The sequence below is a fragment of the Capra hircus genome, chromosome 6, assembly GCF_001704415.2.
Source record: "Capra hircus breed San Clemente chromosome 6, ASM170441v1, whole genome shotgun sequence".
Taxonomy (NCBI): domain Eukaryota; kingdom Metazoa; phylum Chordata; class Mammalia; order Artiodactyla; family Bovidae; genus Capra; species Capra hircus.
The window spans coordinates 44810544-44838468 of record NC_030813.1 but is presented as its reverse complement, the minus strand read 5'-3'; the positions used below and the strand labels follow the sequence as shown (position 1 = coordinate 44838468).

The window sequence follows — 27925 nt, the reverse complement described above, 5'->3', positions numbered from 1 at the left end:
TTGGATCACTGACTGTAGAGAAAAATGGATGCCACGTCACAAAGATTCTTGAGCATCCCTACATGCTGTTTGTGTGGCCTGGAACTGAGGCCGCCAGCCATCAGCCATGTGAGTGCACCATCTTGGAAGCAGATTCTCCAGCCCCAGTCAAACCTTCAGATGACAGCAGCCCTTGTAAAGGTTTTGATGAGAACATTAGAGACCATTAGCAAGAACCACCCAGATAACCTGCTACAGGCTCCCGAGTCATAAGCTGCTAAGTTTCAAGGTAATTTGTTGTACAGCATTAGATAACTAATATACATCTATTTCTGCTTATTGAGACTATGCCAAAGCCTTTGACTGTATGGATCACAATAAACTGTGGAAAATTCTGAAAGAGATGAGAATACCAGACCACCTGACCTGCCTCTTGAGAAACCTGTATGCAGGTCAGGAAGCAACAGTTAGAACTGGACATGGAACAACAGACTGGTTCCAAGTAGGAAAGGGAGTACGTCAAGGCTGTATCTTGTCACCCTGCTTTTTAAACTTCTATGCAGAGTACATCATGAGAAACGCTGGGCTGGAGGAAGCACAAGCTGGAATCAAGATTGCCAGGAGAAATATCAAACACCTCAGATTTGCAGATGACACCACCCTTACGGCAGAAAGCGAAGAATAAGTACAGAGCCTCTTGATGAAAGTAAAAGGGGAGAGTGAAAAAGTTGGCTTAAAGCTCAACATTCAGAAAACTAAGATTATGACATCCGGCCCCATCACTTCGTGGCAAATAGATGGGGAAACAATGGAAACAGTGGCTGACTTTATTTTGGGGGGCTCCAAAATCACTGCAGATGGTGACTTCAGCCATGAAATTAAAACACATTTACTCCTTGGAAGGAAAGTTATGACCAACCTAAACAGCATATTAAAAGCAGAGACATTACTTTGTCAACAAAGGTCCATCTAATCAAGGCTATGGTTTTTCCAGTAGTCATGCATGGATTTGAGAGTTGGACTATAAAGAAATCTGAGCACAGAAGAATTGATGCTTTTCAACTGTGGTGTTGGAGAAGACTCTTGAGAGTCCCTTGGACTGCAAGGAGATCCAACCAGTCCATTCTAAAGGAGATCAGTCCTGGGTGTTCATTGGAAGGACTGATGTTGAAGTTGAAAGTCCAATTATTTGGCCACCTGATGCAAAGAGCTGACTCATTTGAAAAGACCCTGATGCTGGGAAAGATTGAGGGCAGCAGGAGAAGGGGACGACAGAGGATGAGATGGTTGGATGGCATCACCGACTCAGTGGACATGAGTTTGGGTAAATTCCAGGAGTTGGTGATGGACAGGGTGGCCTGGCGTGCTGTGGTTCATGGGGTTGCAAAGAGTGGGACACAGCTGAGCGACTGAACTGAACTGAGACCCAGCACTTGGGTATCAAGATTCTTTCCCGTGTTTCTACAATTTCCTCTACATGTTCTTTTGCTGAGAATCATGCCTTCAACCATCACCTCTACCAAAATATATTTGAAATATTTTTTTCCAGTGGGTCTCATTTACAGAGTAACTGTCCTATCTTTCCCAAAGCACAACCTGTCCCACCAACATACTCTATGGACTTCTCAAATGTGACATCACAGCCCTTCCTGCTGCCCTCCTCCTTGTCGCTTAACTCTCCAGCAACCCTCAGAGTCATCATCAACCACTGTGCGCTTTCCCTCTCCATCCATATCTGGTCTGTTGCTACTATTTCTTCAGAGTTTCTTGCATCTCCATTCCTACCACCTCTGGCTGGGTTTGGGCCCTCCTGACCTCCTGGGCAAGGCCTCCAATCTGGTTTTCCTGCCTTCCAGAATCTCCATACTCCCTTCCCATCTTCATCCAGCTGCTATAGGATAAAGCTTCTGGAGCACGTTTTCCATCGTAGTTGTACTGAGCTCAGAAAATGTCAAGTGGCTCCCCAACTGTCTATTAACTGTTGTGTAAAAAAGCACCCCCAAACTTAGAACTTAAAGCCACAGATGTGTATTATTTATCATGAGTCTTTGGATCAGATGAGTGGTTCTGCTTATCTGACCTGGGTTCAGCAAGGCTCGGTCACTTCTGCTTTTGCACAGCTGTGTTTTGAAGCCCATTCTGATCACTCATCCTAGTGCATGAAATCATAAGAGGAAAAGCCAGGACACATCTGGGGTTTCAACAGAGAAGTCCTCCAAGCACAAGCAGAGAGACTTCCTGGAGAGAGCCCCTGACTCGGGTGGTTTCCACGGTGGCCGGAAGACAAAGTAGGACTTTCTAGCTTTGACTTTCCAGCCAGCAGCGTGTGGCTGTTTGCAAGGCTGGCCCGTAACACACCATAGCCCACTGTGCCATCTGGGACATGTCTTGGCGAGTGGTCATCCTATGCCAGCATCCAGTGCTCCCGTGGACATCTAAAGCCCTCTGTCTGCTGTGGGCTCGCTGAGCTCCCAGGCCTGCTAACCTGACATGGAGTCTGAGCCTGGCTTGATTTTCACGAGGGTGGCATAAGGGATGGTCTGATTCAAAATGATAGCTTCCAGAGTCCCATCATTAGCTTTCATTGTTCTAGCTCCATCCTTTGCCAGCACGCGTGGCAACAAGGAAGCATTTATGTAGCTGCTGTCAGTGTCTGGGGTGGCCTCATCACCGCTGTATCTCTGATTAATTCCAACTGAAAGCAGCTCACACTCAGGAGGACAAAGCCCATCAGAGACCAGTTCACAAAAGAAGATGAATGTGCCCTTTGGGCCAGTGTTTGGGGAGGGGGACATGTTTTTTAGGAGACTTGCAATCTTTTCCACAAAGAGCTACTGTTTTTCATCTTTTAGAGAAAATGTTTTTTTCTTTCCGCACTATTTGTGTCCTAACGCATTTTTATCAGTTGATTGCCTCATCATTATTGGTATGTATGTTGTTATTAATAAGTATTAATGATGCTAATTCTGTTTGCTACAGCAGCACAGATTAATTCCTATTTGGGGGTAACACTATTTTCCGATTCTGAGCTAATTCAGAAATCTTTCTTTTATGGAAATGGGCACGCCGTGTGTCTGTTCTCAAAGGAGAAATAAAACTCCCACCACTTAAGATCAACATTCCAGAAGCACAGAGTTAAGGAAGATTTTGTTCCCACAGCGAATAACCGAGGCCCTCATTATTAGCTCAAGCGTTGTGGTGTTTTCAGTAACTTTTCTTAGTCTTCTGATCATGACTTGAGTATACATTTTGGATATCTTTGGGATAAACAAAATGGAGAAGAGGATTTGTGGATCCCACTGTTGACCCATAATCCTGTCTCAGAGCCTGGTCCCTATATGGTCTGAGACTCCAAAACTCTAGGCTTTCTCAGGAAAAAAAATAATCTGCACTAGGACCAAATAAGAGAATTACAGCCTTGTTCATCCCCTCATTGTGGCTGTGTCTTGCTCGATAATGATGACAGAAGTGTAGCTCCCCTCCCCTCACCCTCCAAATGTTGGAAAGTTCTCCCTAGTAATCTCAGAGGTTTGCCATTTTAAGAGATTCATACATTTGAACATGAGTGGAATGTCATCTAAAGAAATGCCACGAGGCAGGGGACTGGCGACCAGAAGGCCTCAGTGTAATTTAGACCACTCTCCCTTAGATGTAAATTAAGATAGAGAAGATTAACCTGACCCACAGAAAAAACACTGCAAAAGGTTTAGGGGTTAGGTTGTTATGGATAAGGTTAATTAATTTTTCAGGGGCACCAGAATATACTATTAAGTGTCCTGGTAGAAGTAATTTCATAACAGTTATTTCCAGAAGGATTTTATTCATCTCACACTGGTGAAAATTTTCACTGTAGAAAAGACCGTAATTTACCCCTTTTGAGTAAAGTTTCTTGTGCTGTGCTGGAAACTGGCTCATTTTGGCTCTGTGTTTTTCTTGTACAACCACTGTAACATTTTTCACTTATTAGTACAAAAATTATGTGATTGCCTCCCTGAGTCATCTCAGATGTAGCTAAATGCTTGTGTGAGTTAGAAATCTTTTTCTTTTTTTTTCCTGAAAGTGCCATTTTAAGAACTTTTAGGGTGGCAACCTGAACCTGGAATAAATTGATTTGAGGATTGCTTTCATTTATTAATGGCTAGTATTGAAATATATGTCCTAATATGTTCATTTATTCATGCACTGATGTAAATGTCCATAGATTCAAATGTTTAATAAGTTATTTATTGAGCCCCCACTGTAGAACACTAGCCAGGGTAAAAGATTAATTGGGTAAGATATTAAACTTCAGGTTTATGTAAATGTGATTTATATAAAATAGTTATATGTAAGTAACAATCTGAGGGTTAAAAGCACAAAGTTCCCTTGGAGGTCCAGACACAATTGTGTGGGGATTAGGACAGTGGGGAGATTACCTCTGGGTAGATTTAATCAAATAGGCTTCATGAGGAGGTGGAGGGTAGGGCTCACTCTTGAAACTGGTCATCTGGATGCATCAAGAATGATGGTCGTAGAGGCATCAAGCACATGAGCAAAGGCACAGAGGGCAGAGCCGGGTGCCATGAAGGGTTCGGTGTGGCTGGAGTGCAGGGATACGAGGAGAGTTGGTATGGCAGGTAGATGGATGTTGAGTCACTTAAGGCCTTGAATGTCAGGAGAAGCTTGGGCTTTGCTCCCTGGGCACTGACAGCTCTTAGAGATTTGAAAGCTGGGGAAAGGCAAGGTCAGATTTGCGTTTCTGTTCTAGTGTTTCTCACACCGTAACATCCACCCACATCACCTGTGATCTTACTAAAATGCAGGCTCTGAAACAGTAGGTCTAGGGTAGGACTCTGCACGTCTAACAGGCTGCCAGGTGACGCTGCCTTTGCTGGCCCATAGACCCGACTTTGAGGAGCCAAGTTTTAGGGAAGGTTCCTCTCCCAGCAGGTTGGATCTGAGCAGAAGGAGTATGGGAACCTATTAGGAACTAACGTACACTATCCTGGCTGAACAGATCTGAATAGTTACTTTTTTTAAAAAATCAAGACTTGCTTTAGTCACTCATTTATACGTTCAAGTATCTCATTGTAAACACAAGTTATGGTCTCATTTTCAGATACAGTACTTACTGAGGTCAGTGAGTTCTCAGGAGAGTTGTCCATAACTAAAACACAGGCTTTAGAGTGTATTTAAAAGAATTAGTTAAATTTTTGTTCCTGGGGGATTTCTGTGGTCATCCAAAGAGCTAAAGAGAAAGAAATGGCTTCTTTTGAAAGGTGAGATGCGAATCTACAGCAGAAGAACTAGAGGTCTGGGGTGTGGGGACAGAGGTCAAGTTCTGTCTGTTGAAGGAGACCACAGTCCTCTTCCCCAGGGACCAGCCTGTCCGCTGTCACGCCCGCCACTCTCTCTGCATCATCTCCTCTTCCGTCATTGTTCCCACCCTTCATCTCAGCTGTTTCATTGCAGTCTTATGGTCCATCTGATCTCATCAGTATTTCACCTCTTCTAGAGTTTCTCAGAGATTTTGCCAGGGTTCAGCCATGTTTAAATTTCTCAAGACTTTTAAGCATTTGATTGGGTAAATAAATGTTCAAAACCACATAGTTACTTAATTCCATAAGTGAAATGTGATCATAACAAGTCAACTTTCTTTCAAACCTCCTACAGTTCTCCCTTAGCTGCCCCAAATTCCATCTTTCAGCTTGAAATTGCACCTGCATGTATCTGATACAGGTCTGATTGTGGTGGGTTCTACTCTGGCTCCATCTGGGGAACCGGGAAACGTGCCCCAGCCCTCTCACCCTTGCAATCTGCCCAGCAAGCCTCTTTCCAGACATTTTATCCCCATCTGGCCTGAAAGCTAAACCAGTCTTGACATCTGGACACCTTGGTGTCTGGTGCTGAATGCACATGTCCAGGTGCCAAGAGTTCACTCCCCAAGTGCTTCTTCCCAGGCACGCAGAGCCCATGTGGCCTCTTAGGTTCAAAAGGGACATTAGAGAGCCCTGCCCCTGATTTTCAGAGAAGGCACTGGTGACCCGCTCCAGTACTCTTGCCTGGAAAATCCCATGGATAGAGGAGCCTGGCAGGCTGCAGTCCATGGGGTCGCTAAGAGAGTCGGACACGACTGGGCGACTTCCCTTTCACTTTTCACTTTCATGCATTGGAGAAGGAAATGGTAGCCCACTCCAGAGTTCTTGCCTGGAGAATCCCAGGGACAGAGGAGCCTGGAGGGCTGCCGTCTCTGGGGTCGCACAGAGTCGGACACGACTGAAGCGACTTAGCAGCAGCAGCAGCCCGATTTTATGTCTGAAAAAAAGGAGGCTGAACAGATTGTCCTGATTACAAAGCAAGCAAATAGGAAAATGGGGGCAGGAGGCTGGTTCTCAGGAGCCCACATTCTCTTTCATCCCCCTCTAGTTGCAGCTGGAGAATTTCTATTATACAGGTTTAGGGAGAACAGTTTAGCTAGGAGGGGTAGGGAGCTTGAAGCTGCTTTTGCATATAAGCTTTTACTAAAATTGAGGAAGTACCAGTGGTCGGCATCAAAGAATGAGGTGCTGATGGAGATTGAGGGCGGGGGGCACTCAATCTCTCCTAACCACTCCTTCTTTTCCCCACACCGAAGAAGCCAGAACCACTTCGTATTATTGAAGAGGCCCAGATCTTCCCTGAGCTACACAATGCACAAAACCTTTGTCCTCAGTTTAAATATTTCATGAGCTCAAGGAGTCACCATTGGTGAGCGAAGCAGGTGATAACCAGGCGTCTTGAAAGGATGGGTTACAGACACGGCCCATGTGACCCCTTTCCTTCAGTTAATGACACAGGAGTCACCAGAGTGGCTGCTTTCTTTTTTGTGGGTCCTAGGTTGCCTTCAGCAGCATTTTCTACCTCAGAGGCCCGGCAACAGTGGGCTGGAGGTTGGGAGAGGGGAAGTGAGGGCTGAATTCCAGCTGGAGGTCTCATGCTGATCCCCCACCCGCTGTCTGTTTCAGGGGAGGCTCAGAAGCAAGATGAAAGTTGTGCTGCTCCCGAGGCGCTGGCAGTGCGGGAAGATGCCAGGAGGCTTGCTGTCAGCTCCCCAGCAAGTCAGAGCCACAGGAGCCAAAGCAAGCCCTTTCATCCCTCATTACTCCAGCTACCTTCTGAGGAAGAAGAGGCGAACAGGCTTGGGAGGGAGACCGTGAAACTGACAGAGGAGCAGGCAGCTGCAGGCCCAGAAGGGGTCAGGAGAGAGAGTCCCGTGGAGGGCCAGAGGGAGGAGATGGGGCCATCCCCCCCAGGCCTGACCGCCGATGGGCCGTGCCCCAAACCTTGCCGGGACTCCTCTGAGTCCAGCCAGCCAGAAGCCAAAGTTTCCACCCTGGAAGATGACGAGGACACTGCAGAGGGTGGAGGAGGCACAAGGAGCGCTGTGAAAACATGAAGGGGAAAGAGATCGGGCACGATGCCATGTCGGAGGTACTCCAGACGTAAAGAATTACACATCAGAACAGCTCAGCGAAGAAGTCACTTTCTCCTAAAACACCTCCAAGTCTGCAAGTGAGAAGGGACACGGATCCGGTTGCAAACTGGGAATATTCTGATGATGCCAGCAGAGTTTGACTTATTAAACACGGGCCCTCGAGGTTTTCAGTGTCTCTTTCTGTGGAGGCCACACGGCGGTAAATGGCCAGGCACGGGCTCATGTCAGCCATATGGCTGGTTTTCAGCATCGGTCTTTTCTGTCTGCATTCGTTTTATTTAGAGATAAGATGCTTTTCTATTATCATTTAAATTGTTGGTCAAAATTATGGAAAGGGTTTGAAACGGGTGGGGTTTTTAATCAGGTGCCCGTCTTTGTGATTCAGTGGCTGTAGAGTAACGTGTGATTGAGCATAGTGGGTCCAGAGGGCCCACGGCTCCTCTCTTCACATCAGGGCCTGGTGGGACCTCCCAGCGTGGATGTTCTTGGCATCCTGCCCACAGCACTGTCTGTCCTGGCACCAAATGGCAAGTGGAAAGGGGCTTAAGTGGGCTCAGAAGGCCAGGCTTCTGGTTGGAAATCCACAACGCCTGTTGAGACCTGTCTGCTGACTACTAGAGCTGAGTTTTCCAGCCTGGAATTCTAGAGGATTAATCGACCTAGAGTGATGGCGGGTTGTGGACAAGCAGAGAGGAAGGGGACTCCAATGGTGTTTTGATTTTTTGTTTCTGAGATGATACGGGAGCCAAAACCTGGGAATGCTGGTTCTCTGGCTTCAACCCCGGGCTGCATTTAGGGTTTTATGGTCCTGTGGGTTGTGGCAAGTGTAGCTGCTTCGGGGCCAGTTCAGGTTTCCCCACCGCCTGGAATCTCTAGCCATCACTCCTCCAACAGAATGCTGCGTCCACCCATTCTGTGGCACCAGGCACTGAGGTTTTAAGGGCCAGGCAGAGCTTGTAGTCCTAGAGTGGAAAGAGAGGGAAAACAAAGTCACTTTATTACAGCCTGCGGAGGCAGAGTGTGGAACCAAATTCAAGCTATAAACGCAGCAAAGTAGAGAGTGGTCACCCCCACCTGTGGCTTTCCTTGGGAATAAAATTAGCTTTTCGAGGCAGCATCTGGTGCTGTAGGGTGTTGAGGGCTCATGAAATGAGACCTTTCCTTGTGCCGAATGCAGTTTATTTCCCAGGAATACCTAAAATCAGATCCCAAAGCTCAAAATGTCCCTGAGAACCGGAATCACTCCTTTGAGAGAGACTCCTGAAAAGAGAAGTTCCCAAGGTAGGAAAGGTAGAAACTTCATCAATTCATCCTAGAAATCAGATATATTTAGACCAGGCTTGTGACCCAAGGTGTGAATCCCACATGCAGGTGGGTGGCCAGTGGCTCCTCCCCCAATACCTCCCTTCCACATTTTACCTCCTGGCATCACTGGGCCAGCAGGGTGGGATCCATCACACTTGGCACTGTCTCAATCTGAAGGAGGGCAGGGTGCAGACTAGAGGGTCCTGTTTTTTACCAGATACACCTGGAAAGACCTCCAGCTGCCTTCCCCCCCCTCACCTGAGGTCACCCCACTAGCAGGATGCGGGCACACCTGAGTCAGCATGGCTCCTGGTGAGCTGGACACATCTACCCCTGCCCTCCGGGACCCAAGGCCCCATTCACTCATCCTTCTGTGCTCCAGCCCCTCCCCCTGCCCACACCTGTTCTCCCACCTTCCGCTCCAGGGAGGCCACTTCTGCAGCTGCAAAGCTTCCTGCTCAGGCCAGCAGCCACAGCAATTGTTTTCCTGCTGCACCGGGCCTAAACTCCCTGCAAATGTTTAGCACTGCTGGGTAGGCCGCCAGAGCCACCGCAGGAAAACCTGGCCAGATTTAATACAGGGATAATAAAAAGAAAAATCTCTCCCCCACGATAGCCTTGGTTTTGACAGAGTTGGCCAGGTGCATGTCTTTAGGGCCTCCATCACCTGCTGAAAAGCAGGGCTTATAGTAAACTCCAGCACATTCCATCATGAATAGGAAAACTGCTGTGAGTCCCAGAGAGTGAGGCTCAGGGCAGAGGGTCATAGGAAATGCTAACCTAAATTCTGTATGTCCAATCAGCTTGGGGTTGGGGGTCTTGTGTTATTAGATGAAATTGTAGCCAATGAGTTGATCCTGTCGTTTGTAATCTGAACATTGCCCTGTACACATGTGGCACTGTCCCTCCTTTGCTATTCCAGTCCAACATGGTTCCAAGGACATTAAAGAGTTTCAACAATTGCTTAACAGTTGTCTTTTGTCTTTTCATGAGTCATTGTCAACGTGTGCTTCATTCTGTCTTCTACTCCACCAAATAACCCTGCATCAGTCAGGACCCTCTCAGCTACAGTTCACACTTTTAAGAAACTTAAACTATAGGGAAATGAATTATATTGCATAACAAGAACTCAGAAGTAGGGCAGTTGCAGGGCTGGTTGATTCAAGAAAGTTATCAAGGAACTCATTTTCTGTCTTGCTGCCCTGCCTGCCTCAGTGGCAGATACTTCCTCATGCTAACAACATGGCTGCAACAGCACCAGCCATCACTTGTTCTCACATATTGTCCAAAGGCAGAAGGAAGTTGTGTGTGTGTGTTTTAACAGCGAGTAACCCAGTGCTTGTCAGGGCTTCCAAGGTAGCTCAGTGGTAAAAGAATCTGCCTCCCTATGTAGGAGATACAGGTGTGATCCCTGGGTTGAGAAGATGTCGTGGAGGAGGAAATGGCATCCTACTCCAGAATTCTTGCCCAGAAAATTCCATGGACAGAAGAGCCTGGCAGGCTGCAGTTCATGGGGTTGCTAAGTCAGACACAACTGAGCGACTGAGCACACATTCATGCAACCTAGGACTTGCCACATTTCATTGGTCAAGTTGTCACATGCCTATGTGATCATGTCACATGCCTATGTCTAAACAGTCCTCAGCAAGGAAGATGGATTTGCTGTGATGGGTTTAGGTCTGTTGAGGAAGCCTGTCCCTGAACATGGAGACTCTAAAAGGGTGAACACTGGAACAAAATCAGGTCTTGGGAAGTGTAGAAGAGTTGGCAGTAGATTCGAGTAGGCTGCCAACAGAATTGTCTCTGAACCACACATGTCTGTTCTTGTTGTATTTTTTCTCTTAAAAACCACAATATTACATTACTGGCAAATGTAGAGTTGGAGAGAAGAGCAGTTGTTGTTTGTTAAGAAAAGTCTCATCTCTCCCTTCCCCTGGCTTCTGCATCATCTGTCCTATTTTGTAGCTAGAATGTTCCCACCTCTGTTTACCTCTTCAAGTATGTCTGTCCTTCCATTATTTTTTTCCAGCTCAGTTGCCAGCAGAACGCAGAGCAGTCTGGATAAATGGAAACTGAGCTGGCAGGTCTCTTAATGAAATGCACACATGGCATTTCTTGAGATTGCTCTGTACCTGAGAGCCTTTGGGTGTGGATTTTTACATGTGTTTGTCATTCTTCTAATGAAGGCTCATGGAAATGGGTTGGCTTTTGTAAACCAGGCATTTCTCACCCCTAATCCTCTTCTCCTTCTGTGCCTCCTCTGCCCACCTCTTCTCCCCCTCCCCTTCTTCTTCCCTTGGAACATCTATTCCTGACACCTCTCCAGCTAGGAAGCCTCTGATGGCATTCAGCTCAGCCCCTGCTGGAACCTCCTCCCCGCTGGCAGTCTTCAGGAAGCTAAATCCATTTTCCCGTTACTGTTCCTCTTTCTTTGCCCTCAGTCCCAAACACACACCACATCATGAGGTGAAGTTCTAAAAAGAGTTCTAGTGTCGGCCATTCATGTGTTGGAGTGAACTGGGGGCTGTGTTATCCCTACTGGAGCATTTGCACCCCAGTTCAGCATGTGAATTGGTCCAAATGGAAGTCCAATCTTCTCTCTAAAGAATTTCAAAGACCAGCCGCTTGCTCATTGGGGTTATCTTTTTCTGTCTCTTTCAAATCACAGCATGCCTTTGCCCTTCTTGGTTTCCTCCAAAACCTGAGTGGGGGAGCTCTCCTGGCTGGATCATTTCCTGTTGCCCCATGAGCTGGTGCCCTTTTTCTCTTTGGCTCTATTTGAGCACCTTCCCCCCTGCCCTTGGCTTTCATTGTAGAAGCCTCCATTTGGAACAAATGTGCCTCCTTAATATTATTGAGGGTACCTTCACACGGCTCAGTTAGGATGTCTAAAAGCCAAAGGGTTCCCCTCAACTCACTACTGTTATATGGTCCTTGTCTTCCAGATGTCTTTCTGAACAGAGAAAAATTTGAAGAGCAGAGAGATGCAGTAGAGAGCTCGGCAGTGAATCTAATTAGAAACGAGAAGCAGAAAAATAAGAAGGCCCCGTCTCTCGATATTATGGCTGCTCACGAAAACAAAACAAGTTGATACAGCGTGATGGCAATTTAAAGTGATAGATATGGATGTGCTGCCTTACTTTTCATATCGCCTCTCTACTAAATGAGGATTTTTTTCGGATGCTTAGGCAAAGTTTGCATAATACTGACAAGTATGACTATCTGAAATCTATATGAGCCCAGGAATATGTTTTGGGATCGTAGCGAAGGCCAGTGATAGCCTATTAAATTTAAAACAATAGACTTAAAAAAGCACACCAGCTGCTGTTTTGTAGTTTGATTTAAAGAAAGAAGTAACTTCTATTCAGGTGTAGACCTTTTCTTATTGGATTCTACCATCATCGTGTATCATAACTATATATTTTTTGTTACCTGAAATTAAAATGTAATTTTCCCAGTGTAGGTGGTTGATTATCTTTATTACTTTTATTATCCCCCCCACCCACCCTCGCTGAAGGCCAAGCCTGGGCTGAGCATAGTTTCTAGCAAACTGTAGCAGCTTATCACTTGCAATCTGTCACCTAAAATTATTAGATCATATGTTAGTTGTGAAAAATATGGAGAATGTAAAGATTTTATGCAATCAGCCAAAAACACCAGATCTAAAATCAGTTGGTTTATTTCCTGCCATCTTTCAAGTTGACCAAAGCTCTCACTGATTTGCTCTATTTTCTTACGTTTTTAGTATTTCTGTATATACATGCACTGAAAAGCCCCACTTGGAAAAAAATGCACTGCAATTCTGAGAAAAAGCTTATCCTAAACATCTAAAGATAGCATTTCTAATTATTGTCGACATTGTGTTTACACTGTGCAAACTTGAGCATTATTCTCACTTTACCAGCTGTGTCTAGGTAGAGTCATTACATCAAACGCTTCTAATTTTACAAAAAGAAATCAAAACAAGTGTGTGTTTAAGTCTCAGTGACAAACGCAAACCCTGTGAGTCAAATAGGCAAACTGATTAGCAAGCTGGCTGGGAAGTCAAAACAGCAACTATAAGGAGATTAACAAAATAGATCTGTAAGAGTAGAGGAGTAAAAATAGCCACAAGGGGCCAAGTGGGGTCCTGTAGGCGGGTTTGGTTGTACATATCCGGTTCTGTGCCGGGAACCAGATGCCTGCCCTTATGGCCGCCAGTCTTTCCCTCATTTAGAGCTGTGATCACAGAATTCATCCCAGCTGGCCTCTTAATGGATGTGGAACTCCTTCTTCCAAACCAAAGAGGTAGCAGCCTTTCCTTTACTTGAATCCTTCCAGTGATACAATCCTCACTATATTTCAAGGTCATTCAATCCACTGTGCGGGCGTGCCAAACTGCTTCAGTTGTATCTGACTCTGCAGTCCCATGAACTGTAGACCACCAGGCTCCTCTGTCCATGGGATTCTCCAAACAAGAATACTGGAGTGGGTGGCCATGCCCTCCAGGGAATCTTCCTGACCCAGAAATTGAACCCTTGTCTCCAGTGTCTCCTGCATTGGCAGGTGGGTTCTTTACCACTAGCGCCACCAGGGAAGCCCCCATCCAATCCATTGCTGCTGCTGCTGCTAAGTCGCTTCAGTCGTGTCCGATTCTGTGCGACCCCATAGACGGCAGCACACCAGACTCCTCAGTCCCCGGGATTCTCCAGGCAAGAACGCTGGAGTGGGTTGCCATTTCCTTCTCTAATGCATGAAAGTGAAAAGTGAAAGTGAAGTTGCTGAGTCGTATCCGACTCTTTGCATCCCATGGACTGTAGTCTACAGTCCATGGCTCCTCCGTCCATGGGATTTTCCAGGCAAGAGTACTGGAGTGGGTTGCCATTGCCTTCTCTGAATCCATTACTAGGTAACTATTTTTCTGACCTTAAGCTATTATTATTAATCATTCATTACATCCTTAGGCCTTAACGCTATGCCTTGTCTAACTCAATGAAACTAAGCCATGCCCGTAGGGCCACCGAAGACGGGCAGGTCATGGTGGAGAGGGCTGACAGAATGTGGTCCACTGGAGAAGGGAATGGCAAACCACTTCAGTATTCTTGCCTTGAGAACCCCATGAACAGTATGAAAAGGCAAAATGATAGGATACTGAAAGAGGAACTCCCCAGGTCAGTAGGTGCCCAATATGCTACTGGAGATCAGTGGAGAAATAACTCCAGAAAGAATGAAAGGATGGAGCCAAAGCAAAAACAATACCCAGTTGTGGATGTGACTGGTGATAGAAGTAAGGTCCAGTGCTGTAAAGAGCAATATTGCATAGGAACCTGGAATGTTAGGTCCATGAATCAAGGCAAATTGGAAGTGGTCAAACAGGAGATGGCAAGGGTGAACGTCGACATTCTAGGAATCAGCGAACTAAAATGGACTGGAATGGGTGAATTTCACTCAGATGACCATTATATTTACCACTGTGGGCAGGAATCCCTTAGAAGAAATGGAGTAGCCATCATGGTCAACAAAAGAGTCCAAAATGCAGTACTTGGATGCAATCTCAAAAATGACAGAATGATCTCTGTTCATTTCCAAGGCAAACCATTCAGTATCACAGTAATCCAAGTCTATGCCCCAAATAGTAACACTGAAGAAGCTGAAGTTGAATGGTTCTATGAAGACCTACAAGACCTTTTAGAACTAACACCCAAAAAAAATGTCCTTTTCATTATAGGGGACTGGAATGCAAAAGTAGGAAGTCAAGAAACACCTGGAGTAACAGGAAAATTTGGCCTTGGAATACAGAATGAAGCAAGGAAAAGACTAATAGAGTTTTGCCAAGAAAATGCACATCACAAACACCCTCTTCCAACAACACAAGAGAAGACTCTACACGTGGACATCACCAGATGGTCAACACCGAAATCAGATTGATTATATTCTCTGCAGCCAAAGATGAAGAAGCTCTATATAGTCAACAAAAACAAGACCAGGAGCTGACTGTGGCTCAGATCATGAACTCCTTATTGCCAAATTCAGACTTAAATTGAAGAAAGTAGGGAGAACCACTAGACCATTCAGGTATGACCTAAATCAAATCCCTTATGATTATACAGTGGAAGTGAGAAATAGATTTAAGGGTCTAGATCTGATAGATAGGGTGCCTGATGAACTATGGACGGAGGTTTGTGACATTGTACAGAAGACAGGGATCAAGACCATCCCCATGGAAAAAAATGCAAAAAAGCAAAATTGCTGTCAAAAAAGCGAAAAGCAAAGGAGAAAAGGAAAGATATGAGCACCTGAATTCAGAGTTCCAAAGAATAGCAAGAAGAGATAAGAAAGCCTTCTTTAGCGATCAATGCAAAGAAATAGAGGAAAAGAACAGAATGAGAAAGACTAGAGATCTCTTCAAGAAAATTAGAGATACCAAGGGAACATTTCATGCAAAGATGGGCTCGATAAGGGACAGAAATGGTCTGGACCTAACAGAAGCAGAAGATACTAAGAAGAGGTGGCAAGAATACACAGAAGAACTGTACAAAAAAGATCTTCATGACCAAGATAATCACGATGGTGTGATCACTCACCCAGAGCCAGACGTCCTGGAATGTGAAGTCAAGTGGGCCCTAGAAAGCATCACTATGAACAAAGCTAGTGGAGGTGATGGCATTCCAGTTGAGCTGTTTCAAATCCTGAAAGATGATGCTGTGAAAGTGCTGCACACAATATGCCAGCAAATTTGGAAAACTCAGTAGTGGCCACAGGACTGGAAAAGGTCAGTTTTCATTCCAATCCCAAAGAAAGGCAATGCCAAAGAATGCTCAAACTACCACACAACTGCACTCATCTCACATGCTAGTAAAGTAATGCTCAAAATTCTCCAAGCCAGGCCTCAGCAATACATGAACCATGAAATTCCAGATGTTCAAGCTGGTTCTAGAAAAGGCAGAGGAACCAGAGATCAAATTGCCAACATCCACTGGATCATGGAAAAAGCAAGAGAGTTCCAGAAAAACATCTATTTCTGCTTTATTGACTATGCCAAAGCTTTTGACTGTGTGGATCACAATAAACTGTGGACAATTCTGAAAGAGATGGGAATACCAGACCACCTGACCTGCCTCTTGAGAAACCTGTATGCAGGTCAGGAAGCAACAGTTAGAACTGGACATGGAACAACAGACTGGTTCCAAATAGGAAAGGGAGTACGTCAAGGCTGTATATTGTCACCCTGCTTATTTAACTTCTATGCAGAGTACATCATGAGAAACGCTGGATTGGAAGAAACACAAGCTGGAATCAATATTGCTGAGAGAAATAGCAATCACCTCAGATATGCAGATGACACCACGCTTATGGCAGACAGTGAAGAGGAACTAAAAAGCCTCTTGATGAAAGTGAAAGAGGAGAGTGAAAAAGTTAAGTTAAAGCTCAACATTCAGAAAACGAAGATCATGGCATCTGGTCCCATCACTTCGTGGGAAATAGCTGGGGAAACAGTAGAAACAGTGTCAGACTTTATTTTTTGGGCTCCAAAATCACAGCAGATGTTGACTGCAGCCATGAAATTAAAAGATGCTTACTCCTTGGAAGAAAAGTTATGACCAACCTAGATAGCATATTGAAAAGCAGAGACATTACTTTGCCAACAAAGGTCCATCTAGTCAAGGCTATGGTTTTTCCTGTGATCATGTATGGATGTGAGAGTTGGACTGTGAAGAAGGTTGAGCGCCGAAGAAGTAATGCTTTTGAACTGTGGTGTTGGAGAAGACTCTTGAGTCCCTTGGACTGCAAGGAGATCCAACCGGTCCATTCTGAAGGAGATCAGCCCTGGGATTTCTTTGGAAGGAATGATGTTAAAGCTGAAGCTCCAGTACTTTGGCCACCTCATGCGAAGTATTGACTCACTGGAAAAGACTCTGATGCTGGGAGGGATTGGGGGCAGGAGGAGAAGGGGACGACGGAGGATGAGATGGCTGGGTGGTATCACTGACTCGATGGACGTGAGTGAGAGTGAACTCCGGGAGTTGGTGATAGACGGGGATGCCTGGTGTGCTGCAATTCATGGGGTCGCAAAAAGTCGGACACGACTGAGCGACTGAACTGAACTCATACACCTCTCAGTAGTAACAATTTTTCAGCACAACAATCCAATGTAATAATCTTATTTTACAGATGAGAGAACTCAGGCCCAGAGAGGTGAAGTGACTCACTTAGGTCACAAAGTTTATAAGTGTGGTCCAGCTGGGGTTCCAGACAGGCCTTCCTACCTGAGCCTGAACTGTTGGTCACTGTGCTATACACATTCCTCGTCTTTACAGTGACCTGTAATTTGCCCATCTAATATTTCCTTTCTTTGTTTCTTGGCTCTGGAACCCATAGAGCAGTTCATCAACCCCATGTACATGAATGGACAGAACAGAAATGAAGCAGGTCTGCCAGGGTATCTTTTCAGTCTAGGGGAGTCAAAGGTAGTGAAGAGAGAAACCGAAAACAGAAGGTGCTGTGGCCTGAATGTTTGTGTTTCCTGCAAAATTCATGTTGAAATCCTAACCCCCAAATATGATGGTGTTAAGAGGGGAGACCTTTGGTAGAGGTCCCAAAGTCATGAAGGGAGAACCTTCTTGAATGAGTTGTTGTTGCTGATCAATCACTTAGTCATGTCTGACTCTTTTCAATACCATGGACTGCAGCTGCCAGGCTTCACTGTCCTTCACCAACTACCAGAGTTTGCTCGAACTCATGTCCATTGAGTAGGTGACGCCATCCAGCCATCTCATCTTCTGCCATTCCCTTCTCCTGCCTTCAATCTTTCTCAGCATCAGGGTTTTTCCAGTGAGTCAATTCTTTGAATCAGGTGGCCAAAGTATTGGAGCTTCAGCATCAGTCCTTCCAGTGAATATTCAGGATTGATCTCCTTTAGGATTGACTAGTTGGAGCTCCTTGTAGTCCAAGGGACTCTCAAGAGTCTTCAACACCACAGTTCAAAAGCATCAATTCTTCAACACTCTTGAATGAGACTGGTGCTTTAAAAAAGGCTCAAAAGAAATCCCTCACCCCTTCCACCACGTGAGAAGCAGGCTATGAGTCCCAGAGAGGCTCTCATCCACCATGTTGGTGCCCTGATTTGCACTCCCAGCCTCCAGAACTGTGAGAAATAAAGGTCTATTGCTTACTGGCAAGCCAGGCTGCAGTATTTTGTGATAGCAGCCCGAATGGACCAAGACAGAAAATAAACAATGAGAGGCACCAGCCCCTTCTGCAAAACAAGTACAAACTTCCATTGACAATCCTGAATTAACCTGTAATTTGGGCAGCAGTGTCAAAGATGGGGTGCTGGCTTTTTATTCTTGCCCATTCTGTGATCCTATGTAATTGCTGCCTGTTTTCACAACTTTTAATTGTGGGGATAGGCAAATGCATCTGAGATCAGGATATTTAAATACTTGGTTTACTAATCCCTTATCAGTGCCGATCTGTACAGTTTAAAATAATATTTCAGACTGTTACCAAACCAAACTGGGGTCTGCTTGCCTGATACTCAGTAAAGCCAGCCTACTGACACTGGGTTGTGGTGATGGAAAGGGCACCCAATGTGGGGCCAAGCAAGGATGGACCACTCATTGAAAAGACTCAAAGTCCCTGATGGTTTTCAGTGAAGGGTTTTTTAAGATGAAGGAGAAGGTCACAGGGTGCATGAGCCACTCAAAGACATCCTTCTGGTTGGCTGGTGATGAAGACAAAGGTGATGTTTCAGGAATCTCAGTCATCAACCTTTTCGTTCCAACCGGTCTGGGGTCTACACAGTTGTGGTCCTCACGCCATGAACCTCTTTCACCTGGTAGGGGGTTTAGTGTCTGCCAAACGGCTTAAGGATATGGCTCACGTTCTCTATAGCCCTTAAGGAGGAACTGAAGGTCCTTGACTGTTTTATAACTAAATATTTATTTAAATACAACAAAATATAACTATTTTACATTTATAAGTATTTGATAACTGAACATTTACTTTGTCTTGCTTGATGGTTTTCCTTTATTTCTGCATTTTCTCAATTCTCTGATTCCGTTTGCTCTCTAGAACTCGGGGAAGGCCTAGCAGGCTAGAGTTCTTCTGTAGACTGGGGGATGTGGGGATGGGAACACAAGGGGTCTGTCCCTCGGAAGGCCTCACAGAGTCCTGTTCAGTGTCAAAATCAGTGAGAACCAGCTGGTGGAGCAAATTCACCAGGCAATAGTCTTTCTTCCCAGTTGTCACTTGGGTTCAAGGAATGGTTTTTAAATAACAAGTTAGTCCTAGTAAGAGGTAAAAATAACCGCTGGGGATGAGTTTTTGGCTAAAGTTCAGTTTGACTCACTGCCTCAAGAGTCTGAGAGAAACAGAAGCTGCCTATAAAGAACCAGGGTGGAAAACTCACAGCTAGGAAGAGACTCTATCCCAGGAAGCTGAAAAGTTAGTATACTTTCATTAATAAATGAAAGTGAATACACAGGACCAATCTAGTCTGTGTATAGATTATAATTTTCAAGAGGAGAGGCAGAACCATTCCCCCATCAAGCCGTGATCAAGACCAACCTACCTTTAGACCCCACTGCTTCCAACTGTTTTTGTAATCAAGAAGTTAAGAAGAGGGACTTCCCTAGTGGTCCAGTGATCGACTCCACACTTCCAAAGCAGGGGGCCAGGGTTTGATCCTTGGTCATGGAACTAAGATTCCACAGGCCATATGGCATGGCCAAAAAAAAAAAGTCAAGAAGAGCATTTCCCTGGTTGTGGAGAAGGCTGACAACTTCAGATATCAACACCAGCTTCCCTGTAACTTGCCCAGTGACACTGCTGCAGTAGCCCTGTCTCCGCCATCTGGGAAATGGACCTCAGGCTTCACACAGAGGCCAGGAAGTTGGTGCACCCCTCATGCCAGGCCAGTGGCTCCAGCATCAGGATCACTGGGAGTGAAAGTGCCAGTTGCTCCGTCATGTCAGTCCCTGCAACTCTACAGACTGTAACCCACCAGGCTCCTCTCTCCACGGGGATTCTCCAGGCAAGAATACTGGAGCGGGTAGCCATTCCCTTCTCCAGGGGGATCTTCCCAACCCAGGGCTTGAACCCACGTCTCCTGCACTGGAGGCAGACTCTTTACTGTTTGAGCCACCAGGGAAACCCAGAATCACTGGGAAGGTTGTTTCAAATACATTTCGTCCTCTCCCTTTGAATTCTACAGCTCTGGGATGTAGCCCAGGAAGCTGTCTTTTTGTTTGTTTTCCCATTTCCCTAAGTGATCTTGGTTTCCTCCCTCTTGCGAGCTCCACCCAAATGCATAAGGATCAATAGGTGATTAAACCTTGCAGAGGAGCTAGGCAGGGAAGAAAGAGAAGCCCTGCAGGGGCTTGGGAAACATCTTTACCATTCCCCCAAAATGGCTGAGCCAGGAAGAAGCGTCAAAAAAGAAAAAAGTAACCAAGGCCCCCATGAAATACTGATTTGCTGAGTTTTTAATGTGCAACACAAACATTGTCAACCCCCAAAGGAGCTGCTTTCTTGAGGGAGTGGGGGTGGGGTATGGGGGAATACCTGGAGACACCTGGAAGAGGCACCTAAGTGCAGGCTGCACAAGCTGGGGGGCAGAGGTGGGGGAGTGGTGCTAGGCAAATTCTGGAGGGGTCTCAGAGTGCCTAGAAGGAGCCCATTGGAGGTGGGGGTAGGTGGGTGCTTAGGGCAGAGAGGGATCTCAGGGCTCACACGGTGAAGGCGGGAGTGTCAAGGTGGAAAGGGACCTCAGAGAGTCTGGAAGACCCTCAGGTTCATGGGCTTACTTCGGTATCTCTGGGGGGTCCTCAGAGCTCGGGGTGCCCTCAGGATGAAAAGGGGATGTCTCAATATACATGGTTGAAGACCTCGAAGTGAAGGGGATTTTCAGTTAGAGCCTAGCCATGGCAGAAGTGGTACTCCAGAGTACAAAGTGTCTCTGGGAAGGGAAGGAGAAAAATCAAGGTGAGGGGGTAGGTGGCTTGGGGTCTCAAGGAGGGGATCGTGGGCCTTGGAGAGGCATCAGGACGTTGAGAGGTCCCAGGGTTCCCCAGGATGCGTAGAAGGGGTCCTGGATCACATAGAGACCATCTTGGGTGCTTGGAGGAGTGTCAGGGTGTAGAAAGGTCTGGGGTCCTTGGGAGAGACGTCACAGCATACAGGGATACTGGGGTACGTAGAGAGGGTGGGTGGGGGGCTGAGGCACACAGAGGGGATCTCGGGAGCCTGGAGAGAAGTCCGGGCGTGGAGCGGTCTAGGGCACTTGCAGGGGAGTCGGGGCATGGAAGGGCTCCCAGAGGACATAGAAGGGGTCTGCGCGCGCGGTCAGAGCTCAGGGCCACCTAGGTGGAGCGCTCAGACGGCCTTACACTCGCTCTCGCGCCGTCGCTTCTTGCGCTCCGCGTTCTCCTGCGCCTGGTGCGCCCAGGGCCCGGGGCCGCACAGACCCACCACACAGCAGGCAAGCCGGCGTCCCGCGTTACCGTTCTCCAGACTGGCCTGATTGCCGCCGCGGCCCAGGTCGTCCTCGCCCGCGTGGACCACCACAGCACGGCCCGCGATCGAGTGCGGGCCGGTGAGCGAGGCAGCCAGGTTGGAGCGGTACTTCCAGACCTGGCCATCGCGCACCGCGAAGTTGCCAAAGTCGCCCGGGTGCTGCGGGTGCAGCACGGACATCGGGTTGTAGTGCGGCCCGGTGGAGTCGCAGCCCTGGCTCAGGTCCCCAAACTGGTGCACGTGGATGGCGCGGCTTGTGCCGTTGGGCTCGTTCGGGAAGCCCTCAAGGTGGAAGAAGGCCTCCAGCAGGGCGCCAGGCCGGAGCTGCCGGAAGAGCACGAGGCCGCTGACCCGGGGCTGCTCCGCCTCCAGCGTGGCCGACGGCAGCACCCGGCAGACCGCATGGAGCGCCGCGTCCGGGTCGATGGCCGCCGCCTGCCGCTGCATCATCTCCTGCCAGATCTCCGTCACCTTGGCGTGCATGTCGCGGATCTGCTCCTCCGTGTTGGAGCCCATCTGCTGCTGGACCTGGTCGGCCGAGGCGGCCGAGGCACAGGCCACCAGGAGCAGAGAGGCACAGAGCAGCGCCGGCATGGCGAGTCGAGCACCTGTGGGCACCCCCAGGGGCGGGGCGGAACGAGGCTTAGTCGCTGCAAACCTGGAATCCCAGACCCCCCGGTGTCCTTGACTCCAGACCCTTCCTGCTGAGGGGCTTTCTTGCCCAGCATGCTTTTGTTGTTGTTGTTCTTTTGGCCCCTGTGTCTCCAGGGCCTGCTGTATTCCAGAAACTGGGCTAGGTGCTGCCGTTGTAAAGATGAGGAATAATCACAAGAAACTCACAGGGATCTTTCTGAGCCATAAGTCTTACAGTGATCCTCCCAACTACCATCTCCATAGCAATGTGAGTCCAGGACATTGGCCTAGGGGTGGGCTTCCCTGGTGGCTCAGACTGTAAAGAATTCGCCTGCAGTGTGGGAGACCTGGGTTCCATCCATGGGTTGGGAAGATCCCCTGAAGGAAGGCATGGCATCCCACTCAGTACTCTTGCCTGGAGAATCCCCATGGACAGAGGAGTCTGGTGGACTACCGTCCATGGAGTCACAAAGAGTCGGACACAGAAGAGCCGCTAAGCACGACAGGGGGTTGTCTCAGGCTACCTGAGGGAGGCTCTCCCGGCCCTTCCAGATCTCCTCCCTCTCAGCATCTCTGCCCCCTCATCTCCTGCCACTCTTTTTCTGCCTCCTCTTAGACAGGCAGCATAAGGCTTGCTGCCGCTGCTTCTTGCACTTGCTGGGTGCTCCCTGAAGTGCCCCATCCCCTCCTCTCTGCCATGTTCTGTAGACTTGAAGCCAGAAACGCAGTTGTATTCATCTGTATCCCCAGCATCTGGGCCTGCATCTGGCAGTAGGAGACATTTAATAAGTGAATGTGGAATGAGGAGTTCACTGAAAGACAGACGTGGCATCAGATCATTCCAATGCTCTGACTGAAGATGGAGCTTTGTGCAGGGGAAGGACAGAATAAGCAGTGCACGTCTCCATGAGGGACTCTAGGAGGGCTTCCCGGAGGAGGTGACTTCTGAAGGTCCCACAGGACAAGTAGAAGCTTTTCAGCCAAGCCAGGTCAGAAGCCCATTTCAGGCAGGAGGCACAACATGAGTGTTCACAGGCTGTGAAGGGACACAGTTTGTATGGGGCATGGGGGAAATTTAGTGTGGCTGGGACGCAGCCTGTGCCACCAGGGAGGAGGTGTCAAGGCTGAAGAGGGAGCTTTGGGCCAAGGAGGGAGGGGCTGGGTTTGCTCTGCTAAAGTGCATGGTTATTAGCCAGGAGGCTAGTGCTGGTAGAAGTTTTTAAGCAGAAAAGTGAGTGTTGAGATAGGTTTTCAGTCTGGCAGGAGAAAAGATGTGGGCTAGACTTCGGGAATGGAGAGGACAGAGGAGCAGGGATGGGAAGACCCCAGGGAGAAATGGAGACAGGCAGAGGGTGATGAATTAGGGGGCAGTAGCAGCAATCCAAACCAAAAATGATGAAGGCTACTACCAAAGTGGAGGCAACACGGTTTCAGGAGTGCTTCAAACCGATTCAGTTTGGGTACCACTGGCAGTGGAGAAGAGGAGCTGGGGATGACTGAGTTCCCAGCAGGGGAGACTGGGTGATGGATGGGGGTACCAGGCCCTGAGAAGAAGGGAGAGAGGGCAAGTTTCGCCCAAGCTTGCTAAGGGTAAGATCCCAGGTGGGATGTTGGGCAGACGGTTGTAAACGGGAGTTCTGGCCCTCGGAAGAGGCAGTGTCAGTGGGAAGGGTTCTCAGTGTTTGCTGGCTACACATCAGATTCTGAATCTTAAAATTCAGATGCCCAGGCCACAACCTAAGAGATTCTGACTCAGTGGGCATGAGTTACTTCATTTTATTTTATTTTATTTTTAGCTCTGGTACCCAACCAGGAATTTTAAAGCAAGACACGTGTACTAACTGCAGTACTGTGGGAGAAATTTCTGACTCTGCCTTAGCTATAAAATAAGGCTGGTAAGACCACTAAGGATCACTAGGAAGTTTAAATGAGATACAAGATGACAGGTCATTTTCACATTTTAAAGCCTGCCCACAGGGATCAATGCTGCCTCTAAAAAGCTGGTTTGAGGGTCAACTGCATTGTCAAAGGCCTTCTCCAACCCCAAAGCAGATGCCATTTTAAAGTTAAAATCTGGGATTGAGTGTTTATTCCTTCCATAATCATTACAGAAAGACAATCTAGTGTGGTGATTAAAATCATGGATTCCAGAACTCACTGGATCTGAAGCCTGACTCTGCCACTTCACTTACTCCCTTAGAGTTAGCATACTTGTTATTTTTGTTACAGAGTACCAGACAAAGTGCTGGAGTGCAGAGTCTAGTTGGGCTCACCCTCCTCTCTGAGCCTTGTTTTCTTATATGCAAATAGAGATAATCATACTTACCTTAGAGACTTGCTGTGATGCTTGAAAGACACAATTAGAATCACTAACATTTACTGAATGCACGACAGGCACTGTTGAAAACACTTTGCAAATGTTAATTCATGTAGCCTCTCAAGAACCCTCTGGGGTGGTTGCATTGTCACCCCCATTCTAGAGCACAGACAAACTGAGGCACAAAAAGGTGAATGTTGTACAGACAGCTAAGTCATGTCCAACTCTTTGTGACCCCATAAACTGTAGCACACCAGGCTCCTCTGTCCTCCACTATCTCCCAGAGTTACACATTCAATAATAGCCGAGGCAGGATGTGAAGGGGTGTGGTCTGCCCCAAGCCCAAGGTTTAGGCACCACACTGTATAGCTCTCATCAGAGGCAATTAACCCAGAGCCTGGTACATAGAACATTCCCAGTAAGTGGCAGCTGTTAGCTATCAGAGAAAAACTGCTGATAAGGATTTCAGGACTATTCACTGAAAGATGCTATTGAAGCTGTGGGAGGCGGTGGCCAGGAAAGGCTCCGAGGAGTGACGGGTAGGAAGAGAGGTCCAGAAAGTGACATCAAGGGAAGCAGTTCTGACTTGGCCAGGTTACTAAGGTAAAGCCCCAAGGAGCAGGGGAGGGAATACAGGGCTCTCCCTGAGGCCACATCTTGGCCTCAAGCTCTCCATCACTACCGACCACCCCTGTCCTTTTGAGCTGGTCCTACCCCTCAGGCGGGCTCTGCCAACTGGAAGGTTTTTCATTGAAAGCATACAGCAAAAACCTGTGACAGCATCACAGGTTGTTTTGGACATGTCCACAAAGCTTTCTTTTCCAAAAATGCTTGCGTCATATTTAACACTTGAAGGAGACGTTTTTGTCTTAAAAAGAGAGAGAGAATGTGAGTGTGTGTGTGTGTGTGTGTGTGTGTGTGTGTCGCTTAGTCGTGTCTGACTGTTTGCAAGTCTGTGGGCTGTAGGCCACCAGACTCCTCTGTCCATGGAATTCTCCTGGGAAGAATACTGGAGTGAGTTGCCTTTCCCTTCTCCAGGGGATCTTCCCTACCCAGGAAACGAACCTGAGTCTCCTGCATTGCAGGTGGATTCTTTACTTTCTGAGCCACCAGGGAACCCCTCTTAAATAAAAGAGAATTCTTCTTAAACCCCAGGTAAAACTCCTTGGGTCTTAAGCTTTTCACTTCCAGCCCTCCAGGTCAGCTCGCAGAAGGCTCACCCTTCTCAGTCTCTCAGTTTGAGCTGTAGATGACCAAGTAGTTTCAGAAGGGCTTGCTTGGTCCAGAGGGGAGAACAAAGTTATCAGGGAACAAAGCAAGCTACCAAGCTGGTACCTCCTTCCTGGGTTTGGGTTTGGGAAAACTGTTTACCACCCCCCCCCTACCCCTCAAAGACTCCAGGGTCTTCTAATGCCTGGGTGCCCTATGAGATGGGGTCCCACCTGTGAGTCTGAGCCTGCGGGGTCCTCCCTTTGTGCCTCTCCTAAGCAGATGGCTTTTCCTTGCCACCCACACCAGGCAACATCCAGAAACATCTGCCTTCCTCACGCCACATCTCTCTCTTCTCTAACCCAGAGGATGCTGAGGTCCTCTTGAATGGGCATTACTGCTGCTGCTACTGCTGCTAAGTTGCTTCAGTCGTGTCCAACTCTGTGCGACCCCATAGATGGCAGCCCACCAGGCTCCGCCATCCCTGGGATTCTCCAGGCAAGAATACTGGAGTGGGTTGCCATTTCCTTCTCCAATGCGTGAAAGTGAAAAGTGAAAGTGAAGTTGCTCAGTCGTGTCTGACTCTTCGCGACCCCATGGACTGCAACCTACCAAGCTCCTCCATCCATGGGGTTCTCCAGGAAAGAGTACTGGAGTGGGGTGCCATTGCCTTCTCCAATGAATGGGCATTAACGGATCCCTAAAGAGTCACTTCCTGCCCCCGCCCATTGCCTTCCTGAGCCCTTTCACCACCGCCCTCCTCCTCCCCTTCAGAGCAGCTGGGCTCTGTCAAGAAGTGCATTTTTTCCCATGAAAATGTTCAAATCCTTTTCCTAGAAGAGGCTGGATGCCCTGTCCCAGTTTCAGACTCGGTAAGCACACTCTGAGAAGAGTGAAATGAACCTCGACTTCATACCCACCTCTCCAGCTCTTCAAAGAGCGCTCTCTCACCTGGGACCCGAGGAGCAGCACCTCACCAGCCGGTCACAGGAATGCGGGCAACTCCCGGGCTGTTTGTGACTGAGCAGGGCAGCCTCCAGGGGGAGTGGTCACTGAGGAAAGAAGGTCATTGGGCTGGTTTAGGCAGGGAAGCCGGCCAGGCAGTCCTTGTTGTGGAATCGCCTCACCTCCCCCAGCTCTGTCCCCTCCCCGCAGTCCCTCCCCAGCCCCGTGTTCCCGGGCCAAGTATTCCTTTGTGTGACTTCACTGAGTTGTGCAGACGTAGCAAGTGACCTTCAGGGCCGAGCAGGGGAATAAAAAGTAGACAGAAAATAGCTTGTTTGGAGAGGTGTACAATGGTCTCTTTCTTGAGACGCCCTTTGCTCTCCCCTGATTTCCTCAGCTCTTGATTTACTTTTGCTGAATGTCTAAGATGGAAATGGACACCTTGCAAAAATGCATAATGTTTTCTCCAGGACTGTGCTTCCACACCTGTGAGAGGTGAGACGCAGGTGGGGTAGCAGTTACCCACTCAGGCTGCAGAATCCCAGTGGTGTCACTTTCCTAAGGATGTGCCTGTGCCTCCGTTTCATCATCTGTAACATGGGGAGGTGAGGCTAACCCAGTGCCCTGCCCGTAGTCCCACTCATCCTGTTCTCGCTTCCTTATTAAAGCTATGGAGGAGTCCTTTAAAAGAATGAGTAGTGTGGAGGAACCACTTTCCCTTCCCCAGTGCCCTTTTTCTCCTTCTTTTGCCATGATCTTTCCTTAATCACAGCAGTTCTTTCCAGAAATAGAAGTCCCACCCTCCCCCCCAGAAAAGCCCACGTTGGAAAAGGCAGCTTGCCTGCCTGCCTGTCTGCCCTCCAGCCTGCTTTTAATAAATGCTTAGTGGGTGCTCGCTCTGTTGGTACTGGTACCCAAAGCTGCGTGAGTCCCTGGTTTCTGGGGTTCATACTCCAGGGAGGGAACAGCAGTGTCAACAGATCCATCCAGTACAGAGTGGGGACTGCAACTGGGGAAGCAAAGCCAGGGCCCCCAGAGAACCAGACCCTTGTCCTGACCTCAGGAAAGCTTGTTCACAATCTAGACTTCTGGGCCCCATCCCAGGCTAAGTTAATCCTTTGCCAGCAGAGCTTCCTGGAATCATCATTTTAAAAACTCGCTATTCTAGAGTATGGGCTTCTCAGGTGGCTCAGTGGTAAAGAATTCACCTACCAAGCATGAGACACAGATCTGATCCCTGGGTCAGGAAGATCCCCTGGAGGAGGAAATGGCAGCCCACTCCAGTATTCTTGCCTAGGAAATCCCGTGGACAGAGGAACCTGGCCCTCTACAGTCCATGGGGTTGCAAAAGAGTCGGACGTGACGTAGCAACTGAAACAAGAATTCTAGGGTACAACCAGGTTTGGAAACCTCTGCCTGGCAGGCAGAACTCAAACTAAAGATCTTGTCCTGGAGCAGCCATTGCACAAGGTAAGACGGAGACTTCTGGGCACTCAGAGCCTCCAGCCTCTATCCTGGCATCAGCCCACCTGGCTCACTGAGAACTCGGGCATCGTGGGCTCAGTTCCTCCCACTCTGCATTCTATTGA

The 27925-nt window shown here is 47.9% G+C and overlaps 2 protein-coding genes across 7 annotated transcripts in view; one reads left to right on the top strand and one right to left on the bottom strand.

The window, feature by feature from the left end:
- The window catches only part of CCDC149 (coiled-coil domain containing 149), a 116911-nt gene extending 104745 nt beyond the window's left edge, over positions 1–12166 (top strand). For 3 of the 4 annotated variants that reach the window (XM_018049339.1, XM_018049341.1, XM_018049340.1), the window contains one exon: positions 6963–9705. In XM_018049339.1, the coding sequence (XP_017904828.1) occupies positions 6963–7393 (431 nt within the window). In that variant the 3' untranslated portion in view covers positions 7394–9705. Of the gene's footprint in view, positions 1–6962; positions 9706–11682 lie in introns of those variants that run through there. The other variant, XM_018049342.1, reaches the window with a different exon arrangement.
- SOD3 (superoxide dismutase 3, extracellular) lies at positions 20180–26460 on the bottom strand. 3 transcript variants are annotated; one of them, XM_018049136.1, is made up of 2 exons: positions 26343–26460; positions 20180–21840 (listed from the first exon to the last, which is right to left on the bottom strand). In XM_018049136.1, exon 2 carries the CDS (start codon positions 21824–21826, stop codon positions 21092–21094), a length of 735 nt encoding a protein of 244 aa, XP_017904625.1. In that variant the 5' UTR covers positions 21827–21840; positions 26343–26460; the 3' UTR covers positions 20180–21091.

Bases quoted from the DNA above. Each gene is read 5' to 3' on its own strand.
- SOD3 (XM_018049136.1), bottom strand. From the start codon at position 21,826: ATGCCGGCGCTGCTCTGTGCCTCTCTGCTCCTGGTGGCCTGTGCCTCG.